Source organism: Leucopleurus acutus (assembly GCF_964270905.1).
Source record: "Leucopleurus acutus genome assembly, chromosome: X".
NCBI classification, from domain to species: domain Eukaryota; kingdom Metazoa; phylum Chordata; class Mammalia; order Artiodactyla; family Delphinidae; genus Leucopleurus; species Leucopleurus acutus.
In genome coordinates, this window is record NC_139148.1 from 88978825 (window position 1) to 88990293 (window position 11469).

At 40.6% G+C, this 11469-nt stretch overlaps 1 protein-coding gene across 1 annotated transcript; it reads right to left on the reverse strand.

The window, feature by feature from the left end:
- Nucleotides 1–270: 270 nt before the first annotated feature.
- LOC309977926 (thymosin beta-15C-like) lies at nucleotides 271–1367 on the reverse strand (the record flags this gene model as incomplete). Its single annotated transcript, XM_082864298.1, has 2 exons — nucleotides 271–308; nucleotides 1268–1367. The coding sequence occupies 2 exons, from the start codon at nucleotides 1365–1367 to the stop codon at nucleotides 271–273; spliced, it is 138 nt and encodes a 45-aa protein (XP_082720424.1).
- Nucleotides 1368–11469: the final 10102 nt, after the last annotated feature.

Sequence of the window (11469 nt, forward strand, 5' to 3'; positions counted from 1 at the left end):
TATCCTTTAGGGATGCAAAGACTAGACACATAAATATCATCAATGGTGTGATTATTGACAGCATCAGCCGGCTGGAATTTATGCACCAATGGAAAGTTTAAGAATGAAAGTAAGGGAACTTTGGCTACTCCTGACCTCTTAGCCAGGGATTATGGATGAGAAGACATAGAAAATGGCTAAAATCTCTACAAACACATAGGTTTACAAAAAACATGCCTAAAACCAAGACACTCAGGCAATGTTGAAATTTGTTCTTGGGAGATTCCCATTTTACGATGTTTGAACACACTCTTTCTCCTGCTGGATAGCTGGAAAAAAGACAAACACAAACAATCATTAAAGGATATTTTCCTAAGATTAAGTTCAGTTTCTTCCAAGAGAGTTCTTTGCCACTCTTTGCCAAGTCATTGAAGGCTACCATACCCGCTTTAAATTTAGAATGCCAAGGCACTAACTGCAAATCCTCAGTTGTGTGTGTGTGTGTGTGTGTGTGTGTGTTAACCACCTGAACATTAGAATCTGCATCAACTGTGTCTTTTTTTCCATTTCAGAGTTAGATTTATGCTGTTGCCATTTTTTCCATCGAATATTCTGAGACTGAGGAGCAAGTGAAGTATTTTCCTCAGATTTATCTATCACTATATAATTAGGAAGTTACACCCTTTCAGACAATTTTGACTAACTTAGAAACTCTCAGATAATAGCAACATGACAAAAAGTGCCCCTTAGTTTTGTGAATATGCTTGGAGTTTCTCCATCAGGCTGTAATTCCCAAAGGCAAAACTGATCCCTTCAGTCTGGGAGGCCCAAGTACACCCAAGATCTAAACTTGTTCTCTGCCTTATCTTGTTGTCAGGTACAGAAAACCAAAACTGCAGAGTTTGTATAGTTCTTTAGGAATAAGATCATGGGCCTAAATTGCTAGATGCAGAAAATTCCAAATAACCATAAAATTGAAAAAATTAAGATTTTTCTAGTGCTAAGTATAATATTCCAAAATTGGTTGTAATGTGATTTTTAGTGATTTTCCAAGAAGAAAATAGTTTTTTATTCCCCCATTACTTCTTGGGTTTATCATGTAAGAACAACTTATATAACCCAAGTAATTAAACAACTATTTGATATTTTTAACCATTGCATTAAATTCAGTGGCTACGTAATTATTGCTTACTTTGTGGCAAAATTTACTAGAATAGTTTATTTACTGAACCTATGAATGTTCACCATTGCTCTTCTTCACTAAAAACTCCCCTGCCCCATGACTTACTTTCCTTCGAGGGCAGAGTACTTCTTCCTTCAGTGTTAGTTTTCTTCAGTTTTGACCTGTCAAACTTCTCCACTTCAGAGAAGTCTGGCTTACCACTCATCTTGACTAAAAGAAAGACTGAAAAAAAATGTTTTAACTTAACTGGAAAAACTATTATCATACTAATTGATCACAATCCAAAATTCTCACATTTAATATCAATATGTATTTTATCTTCTGATTTTCAACAAGAAAACAGCACATATCTTGGGAAAGCCATGGTTTTATCAAAATGCTTTGAATTCCACATCATTACCCCACTTCTGATAGGCAGTAAAAGCCACTGAATCAGGATGCACTAGAAACCAAGATGCTCTAAAACCCGGAGTCAATATGTCTGACTTAAAAATCACAGGGAAAGTCAAATGGAGGTGATAGAAACACAAGAGCAGATAGAGATAGAAGAAAAAATAAGGACTGGGCTTAACCAGGAATGAATTTGTAACAGGAGATAGCACTATTTGAGCACCTTCACTTTGTATTCAATTACTTTGGCGGGGGGGATTTTTCTTGGGGGTTAGGGAGTACCACACAATAAACGGTAGCATAAGTTGTACTAGTTTCTTTCCATTTCATCTGCCTTTTCAAAGACAGTAGATTAAGGAGCTGCAATAAGGAAAGGAGGGGATTTAATCCCGTCATAACTAATGACACGTCTCATGATGTCTCCTTATGGCACTAGTTTGTAAACGCTGTAAGACGGCACAGCTAATTATGATCAGACTCAGGACTTCAGCAGAATGGGATAAACCAGACACAGTTGATTTTTATTTCACCATATTTTCTCCTCAAGGGGAGAGGGGAGGAGATGAGGCTAGGAGATGCCCTGTGATCTTTCCGGCTTTGTCCAGAAGAGACAATAGGAGACCCCTGAGCCCGCGAAGCAGAGCTCTCCTGCCCATGCCTGGCCCCACCCTGGCGGGGTAAGACACGTCTAGTGCCCAGACCAGAATGGAGAGGCCCTCAAGCAGCCAGACGTCCCGAATATGCCTCCCTTCCGTTGTGGTCACCCTAAGACCCTCCTTTGACGAGCGATCGGCTGCTAATCTCCAGAGGTGGGGAAACAGGGACTTAAAATAATAACAGGGCTGGGCAAATAAGCCACTTTGTTGGCAGCAATTTGCTTAATATTTTAAAATAACTATCATCATTGTCAGGAGCCCAGTCCAACCTAACAGCCACGGGAGGGGAGAGAGCAAAAGGCCAGCCCCAGAAGGCCCATTCTGAGCCCCACACTCCTCATCCCCTCAGCCTCGGACTTGCAGCCACAGCGGACTGGCCGCTCTGGGGGCTCCCCCCTCGGACCTTTCCGGGACAGCCCCAGGGAGGATTTCGCATTGCACGCAGAAGGCAGCGCTGCGAAGACAAAGGCGCGGACTCGCCATCAGGCTCAGATACAAATCGCCCGTCCCAACCCCCGCCCCTCCAATTCCAGCAGGCCCCATACGCCAGCCCCGTGGCCGCCGCGCCCTCCTGTCCCCATAGTCCTCTGGCTCTGGCGGGGCCGCACGTCCTCACCCGAAGGCTTGAAGACCAGGGAAAGGCAGACCGCTGCACCGCGACCACTTCTCACACAGGACAAGGTTAACCTTCTCGTGTGGAACCCAGCAGTTATAAGCTGCGTGACAGGCTCCGCCCCCAGACCCCGCTCCAGTCCTCTCGGATTGCCCAAGGGATACTAGATCCACCTCGTCGCCCCTCCCATCTCTTTAGATGTGCTGACCTGAGTCCACTGTCTCCCCTCTACTCAGGACCTCACCCTTGCAACTGGGTGTTGATAGCGTCATACCAGATCTGCCTATCCAGACCCCATCCAAGCCCACTGATTCCCCCAGGGACTGGTGGCTGGTCTACTTCCCCTGCTTCTCCCACTACTTTCGTCCTGAAGGTCCACTTGCCTTCTTCCCAAGTATGCTCACTCCTCCACGATAATAGGGGCCTCTACAATAAGCAGACACGTTTTACCCAGTTAGCTTTGAACGTCTGAAACTCAGAGATCCAAGCTGAAGGAGCCGTAATCAGGTACTCCTGGCTTTTTATAGCCATCGGAGCCTACGTAAGCTGTGACAACCAAACAGTGATTTGGAAGTGATGCTCAGTGTTCTCTGTTCTAATCCTCTGCCAGGTCATGGAGGAGGGCTGTTCATGGAGAGGGTGGCCGGTTCTGGGTCATTCAACCCCACAGCTGGGCATTTCTGTGACATTGGTGCGCTCCTATGTAAAAGTCCTATTTTCAAATTTTCAGCCACTGACCATGGTAGCAGTCAGTTTAGGGTAATCAGAGAAACTACTGAGGCTATTCATCCTTTTTTTTTAAACTTTTATTGGAGTAGAGTTGCTTTAGAATATTGTGTTAGTTTCTACTGTACAGCAAAGTGAATCAGCTATTTGTATAGCTATACGTATACATATATCCCTTCTTTTTTGGATTTCCTTCCCATTTAGGTCACAACAGAGCATTCAGTAGAGTTCTCTGTGCTATACAATAGTTTCACATTAGTTACCTATTTTATATGTAGCATCAATAGTGTATATATGTCGGGCTTCCCTGGTGGCACAGTGGTTAAGAATCCGCCTGCCAATGCAGGGGCCATGGGTTCCAGCTCTGGTCTGGGAAGATTCCACATGCCACGGTTCAGCTAAGCCCATGCACCGCAACTACTGAGACTGCGCTCTAGAGCCCTCAAGCCACAACCACTGAAGCCCATGCGCCTAGAGCCAGTGCTCCACAACAAGAGAGGTCACTGCAATGAGAGGCTGTGCACCGCAATGAAGAGAAGGCCCCACTCGCCACAACTAGAGGAAAGCCCATGTGCAGCAACAAAGACCCAACACAGCCAAAAATAAATAAATACTTAAATAAATTTATTTTAAAAATAGTGTATATATGTCAATCCCAATCTCCCAATTCAACCCACCACCCCCTTTCCTCCTTGGTATCCATACGTTTGTTCTCTATGTCTGTGTCTCTATTTCTGCTTTCTAAATAAAATCATCTATACCAATTTTTTCACACTCCACATATATGCATTAATATACGATATTTGTTTTTCTCTTTCTGACTTACTTCACTCTGTACAACAATCTCTAGGTCCATCCACGTCTCTACAAATGACCCAATTTCACTCCTTTTTATGGCTGAGTAATATTCCATTGTATATATGTATCACATCTTCTTTATCCATTCCTCTGTTGATGGACATTTAGGTTGCTTCCATGTCCTGGCTATTGTAAATAGTGCTGCAATGAACATTGGGGTGCACGTACCTTTTTGAATTATGGTTTTCTCTGGGTATATGCCTAGTAGTGGGATTGCTGGGTCATATGGTAGTTCTATTTTTAGATTTTTAAGGAAACTCCATAGTGTTCTCCATAGTGGCTGTATCAATTTACATTCCCACCAACAATGCATGAGGGTTCCCTTTTCTTCATGCCCTCTCCAGCATTTACTGTTTGTAGATTTTTTGATGATGGCCATTCTGACTGGTGTGAGGTGATACCTCATTGTAGTTTTCGTTTGCATTTCTCTAATAATTAGTGATGTTGAGCATCTTATCATGTGTTTGTTGGCCAATGGTATGTCTTCTTTGGAGAAATGTCTATTTAGGTCTTCTGCCCATTTTTCGATTGGGTTGTTTCTTTTTTTGATATTGAGCAGCTTGTGTTGTTTGTATATTTGGAGATTAATCCTTTGTCAGTTGCTTCGTTTGCAAATATTTTCTCCCAAAATGAGGATTGTCTTTTCATCTTGTTTATGGTTTCCTTTCCTGTGCAAAAGCTTTTAAGTTTAATTAGGTCTCATTTGTTTATTTTTGTTTTTATTCTCATTGCTCCAGGAGGTGGGTCAAAAAAGATCTTGCTGTAATTTATGTCAAAGTGTGTTCTGCCTATGTTTTCCTCTAAGAGTTTCATAGTGTCTGGCCTTACATTTAGGTCTTTATTCCATTTTGAGTTATTTTTGTGTATGGTGTTAGATGGTGTTCTAATCTCATTCATTTACATGTAGCTGTACAGTTTTCCCAGCACCACTTACTGAAGTGACTGTCTTCTCCATTGTATATCCTTGCCTCCTTTGGCATAGATTAGTTGACCATATGTGCATGGGTTTATCTCTGGGCTTTCTATCCTGTTCCATTAATCTATATTTCTGTTTTTGTGCCAGTACCATACTGTCTTATTACTATAGCTTTGTAGTGTAGTTTGAAGACAGGGACCCTGATACCTGCAGCTCCGTTTTTCATTCTCAAGATTGCTTTGGCTATTCGGGGTCTTTTGTGTCTCCATACAAATTTTAAGATTTTTTATTCTAGTCCTGTAAAAAATGCCTTTGGTAGTTTGATAGGGATTGCATTGAATCTGTAGAGTGCTTTGGGTATTATAGTCATTTTCACAATATTGATTCTTCCAATCCAAGACCATAGTATATCTTTCCATCTGTTTGTGTCATTTTTGACTTCTTTCATCAGTATCTTGTAGTTTTCTTCAAAAAGGTCTTTTGCTTCCTTAGGTAGGTTTATTCCTAGATATTTTATTCTTTTTTGCAATGTTAAATGGGATTGTTTCCTTAATTTCTCTTTCTGATTTTTGTTGTTAGTGTATAGGAATGCAAGAGATATCTGTGTATTAATTTTGTATCCTGTGATATAACTAAATTCATTGATTAGCACTAATAGTTTCCTGGTGGCATGTTTAGGATTTTCGATGTATAGTATCATGTCATCTGCAAACAGTGACTGTTTTCCTTCTTCTTTGCCAATTTGGATTACTTTTGTTTTTTTTCTTCTCTGATTGCTGTGGCTAGGACTTCCAGGACTATGTTGAATAATAGCAGTGGGAGTGGGCACCCTTGTCTTATTCCTGATTTTAGAGGAAATGCTTTCAGTTTTTCACCATTGAGAATAAAGTTTGCTGTGGGTTTGCTATATATGACCTTTATTATGTTGGTGTAGGGTCCCTCTGTGCCCACTTTCTGGAGAGTTTTTATCATAAATGCATGTTGAATTTTGTTGAAAACTTTTTCTGCATTTATATAGATGATCATATGGTTTTTATTCTTCATTTGTTAATGTGGTATATCACATTGATTGATTTGCATATATTGAAGAATCCTTGTATCCCTGGGATAAATCCCACTTGATTATGGTGTATGATCCTTTTAATGTGTTGTTGGATTCTGTTTGCTAGTATTTTGTTGAGGATTTTTGCATCTGTGTTCATCAGTGATATTGGCCTGTTTTCTTTTTTTGTGATATCTTTTTCTGGTTTAGTATCAGAGTGATGGTGGCCTCATAGAATGAGTTTGGGAGTGTTCCTCCCTCTGCAAATTTTTGGAAAAATTTGAGAAGAATAGGTGTTAGCTCTTTTCTAAATGTTTGACAGAATTCACCTCTGAAGCCATCTGGTCTTGGAATTTTGTTAGTTGGAAGATGTTTAATCAAGTTTCAATTTCAGTACTTGTGATTGGTCTGTTCATATTTTCTATTTCTTCCTGGTTCATTCTTGTGAGATTGTACCTTTCTAAGAATTTGTCCATTTCTTCCAAGTTGCCCATTTTATTGGCATATAGTTGCTTGTAGTAGTCTCTTATGATCCTTTGTATTCCTGTGTTGTCTCTTGTAACTTCTCCTTTTTCATTTCTAATTTTATTTATTTGAGTACAGTCCCTTTTTTTCTTGATAAGTCTGACTAAAGGTTCAATAATTTTGTTTATCTTCTCAAAGAACCAGCTTTTAGTTTTACTGATCTTTGCTATTGTTTTATTTGTTTCTATTTCATTTATTTCTGCTCTGATCTTTATGATTTCTTTGCTTCTACTAACTTTAGGTTGTGTTTGCTCTTCTTTCTCTAGTTGCTTTAGGTATAATGTTAGGTTGTTTATTTGAGATTTTTTCTAGTTTCTTGAGGTAGGATTATATTAGTATAAACTTCCCTCTTAGAACTGCTTTTGCTGCATTCCATAGGTTTTGGGTCTTGTGTTTTCATTGTCATTTGTTTCTAGGTAATTTTTGATTTCCTCTTTGATTTCTTCAGTGATCTCTTGGTTATTTAGTAGCATATTGTTTGGCCGCCATGTGTTTGTGTTTTTACAGTTTTTCTTCCTGTAATTGATTTCTAATCTCATAGAACTGTGGTCAGAAAAGATGCTTAACATGATTTCAATTTTCTTAAATTTACTGAGGCTTGATTTGTGACCCAAGATGTGATCTGTCCTGGAGAATGTTCCATGTGCACTTGAGAAGAAAGCGTATTCTGCTGCTTTTGGATGGAATGTCCTGTAAATATCAATTAAGTCTATCTGGTCTAATGTTTCATTTAAGGCTTGTATTTCCTTATTAAATTTCTGTCTGGATGATCTATCCCTAGTTGTAAGTGGAGTGTTAACATCCCCCCAATTACTGTGTTACCGTCAATTTCCCCTTTTATGGCTGTTAGCATTTGGCTGGTGCATTGAGGTTCTCCTATGTTGGGTGCATATATATTTACAATTGTTATATCTTCTTCTTGGATTGATCCCTTGATCCTTATGTAGTGTCCTTCCTTGTCTCTTGTAACAGTCATTATTCTAAAGTCTATTTTGTCTAATATGAGTATTGGTACTCCAGCTTCCTTTTGATTTCCATTTGTATGGAATATGTTTTTCCATCCCCTGACTTTCAGTCTGTATGTGTGCCTAGATCTGAAGTCAGTCTCTTGTAGAAAACATATATATATATGCCTTGTTTTCGTATCCATTTAGCCATTCTGTGTCTTTTGGTTGGAGCATTTAATCCATTTACATTTAAGGTAATTATCGATATGTATGTTCTTATTTCCATTTTCTTAATTGTTTTAGGTTTGTTTTTGTAGGTCTTTTTCTTCTCTTGTGCTTCCTGCCTAGAGAAGTTCTTTTAGCATTTGTTGCAAAGCTGGTCTGGTGGTGCTGAATTCTCTTTGTTTTTTTGTGTCAGTAAAGCTTTTGATTTCTCTGTCAAATCTGAATGAGATCCTTGATGGGTAGAGTAATCTTGGTTGTAGTTTTTTTTCTCTTTCATCACTTTAAATATATCCTGCTACTCCCTTCTGCCTTGCAGAGTCTCTGCTGAAAGATCAGCTGATAACCTTATGGGGATTCCCTTGTATACTCTTTGTTGTTTTTCCCTTGCTTCTTTTAACGAGTTTCTTTGTATTTAATTTTTGTTAGTTTGATTAGTATGTGTCTTGGTGTGTTTCTCCTTGGGTTTGTCCTGTATGGGACTTTCTGTGCTTCCTGGACTTTATTGACTATTCCTTTACCATATTAGGGAAGTTTTTTATTATAATTTCTTCAGATATTTTCTCAGACCCTTTCTCTTTCTCTTCTTCTTCTGGAACCCCTATAATTCTAATGTTGGTGCATTAATGTTGTCCCAGAGGTCTCTGAGACTGTGCTAATTTCTTTCCATTTTTTTTTAATCTGCTCTGACACAGTTATTTCCACCATTCTATCTTCCAGCTCACTTATCTGTTCTTCTGCCTCAGTTATTCTGCTATTTATTCCTTCTAGTGTATTTTTAATTTCAGTTATTGTGTTGTTCATCACTGTTCTTTCTTTAGTTCTTCTAGGTCCTTGTTAAACGTTTCTTGTATTCTCTCCATTCTATTTCCAAAATTTTGGATCGTCTTTACTATCATTACTCTGAATTCTTTTTCAGGTAGATTGCCTATCTCCTCTTCATTTATTTGTTCTTGCAGGTTTTTACCTTGCTACTTTCTGCAGCATATTTCTATGTCTTCTCATTTTGTCTGATTTACTGTGTTGTGGTCTCCTCTCTGCAGGCTGCAAGGTCATAGTTCCTCTTACTTCTGATGTGTGCCCCCAGTGGGCAAGGTTGGTCCAGTGGCTTGTGTAGGCTTTCTGGTGGGAGGGACTGGTGCCTGCATTCTGATGGGTGGTGCTGGATCTTGTACTTCTGATGGGAAGGACCATGGCAGGTGGTGTGTTTTGGGGTGTCTGTGGGCTTAGTATGACTTTAGGCCACCTGTCTGCTAATGGCTGGGTTTGGGTTCCTGTCTTGCTTGTTTATTGGTGTGGGGCATTCAGCACTGGAGCCTGCAGGCTGTTGGGTGGAGCCAGGTGTTAGAGTTGAGATGGAAACCTCCAGGAGAGCTCTAACCATTTAATATTCCCTGGGGCCTGGAATTCTCTGGCGTTCCAGCCTCCTGGACTTGGTGCTCCTACCCGAGAGTCTCAGGCCCACCCCCTGACCTGGGAACCAAGACCCTGCAAGCCACATGGCTCAGCAAAAAAAAAGGGGAAGAAAAGAAATGTTGGGAAGAAAACAAATGAAAACAAACAGACAAACAAAACCCAAGACAAATAGCAAGGACAAAAACAAGCAAACAGCAACAACAACAATTAAAAGCAAACAAACAAATAAATGAACAGAAAAACAAAACCCCAGACAAATGGTAAAAGCAAAACCAACCAAACAAAACACACACACACACACACAAAGAAACAAAAAAAATAGAGAAAACAAAAAACAAGAGACCAACCAGACAAACAAAAGAACCCCCAAACAAAATCAAACAATTAAAAACAAAACTAACAAAAGGGACCCAGCTCTGAGCGCAGCTGAGGGGAGTTGTGTCTCCTCAGGCAGCGCCGGGTTGTGGCTGCTGACAGGCACTCGGTCTCCTCAGGACTCGCTGGGGTCGGCTTCAGGACAACGTGGGGCTGCGTCCACGCTGACGGGAGCTGGGTTTCCTGAGGACGCGGGTGACGCCGGAGAAAAGGAGTTGCCGGGCTGCCACCTGCTAAAGAAAAGGATGTGTCACCCATACCTTCTGCTGGAATTTCTCCCCAGGCAGAGCCGTGTGGATGAAAAGCTCTTGGTGCTCCAGCCAGGAGGCAGGGCTCTGCCTCTGAGGTAGGAGAGCCAACTTCAGGACACTGGTCAACAAGAGACCTCCCAGCTCCACATAATATCAAACGGCGAAAATCTCCCAGAGACCTCCATCTTAACACCAGCACCCAGCTTCACTCAACGACCAGCAAGCCACAGTGCTGGAAAACCTATGCCAAACAACTAGCAAAACAGGAACACAACCCCACCCATTAGCAGAGAGGCTGCCGAAAATCATAATAAGGCCACAGACACCCCAAAACACACCACCAGACGTGAACCTGCCCACTAGAGAGACAAGATCCAGCCTCATCCACCACAACACAGGCACTAGTCCCCTCCACCAGGAAGCCTACACAACCCACTGAACCAACCTTAGCCACTGGAGACAGACATCAAAAACAGGAGGAACTATGAACCTGCAGCCTGCAAAAAGGAGACCCCAAACACAGTTAGATAAGCAAAATGAGAAGACAGAAAAACACACAGCAGATAAAGGAGCAAGATAAAAATGCACCAGACCTAACAAATGAAGAGGAAATAGGCAGTCTACCTGAAAAAGAATTCAGAATAATGATAGTAAGGTTGATCCGAAATCTTGGAGATAGAATGGACAATAGAATGGACAAAATGCAAGAATCAGTTAACAAGGACCTAGAAGAACTAAAGATGAAACAAGCAACGATGAACAACACAATAAATGAAATTAAAAGTACTCTAGATGGGATCAATAGCAGAATAACTGAGGCAGAAGAACGGATAAGTGACCTGGAAGATAAAATAGTGGAAATAACTACTGCAGAGCAGAATAAAGAAAAAAGAATGAAAAGAACTGAGGACAGTCTCAGAGACCTCTGGGACAACATTAAACGCACCAACATTCGAATTATAGGGGTTCCAGAAGAAGAAGAGAAAAAGAAAGGGACTGAGAAAATATTTGAAGAGATTATAGTTGAAAACTTCCCTAATATGGGAAAGGAAATAGTTAATCAAGTCCAGGAAGCACAGAGAGTCCCATACAGGATAAATACAAGGAGAAATACGCCAAGACACATATTAATCAAACTGTCAAAAATTAAATACAAAGAAAGCATATTAAAAGCAGCAAGGGAAAAACAACAAATAACACATAAGGGAATCCGCATAAGGTTAACAGCTGATCTCTCAGCAGAAACCCTACAAGCCAGAAGGGAGTGGCAGGACATACTGAAAGTGATGAAGGAGAAAAACCTGCAGCCAAGACTACTCTACCCAGCAAGGATCTCATTCAGATTTGATGGAGAAATTAAAACCTTTGCA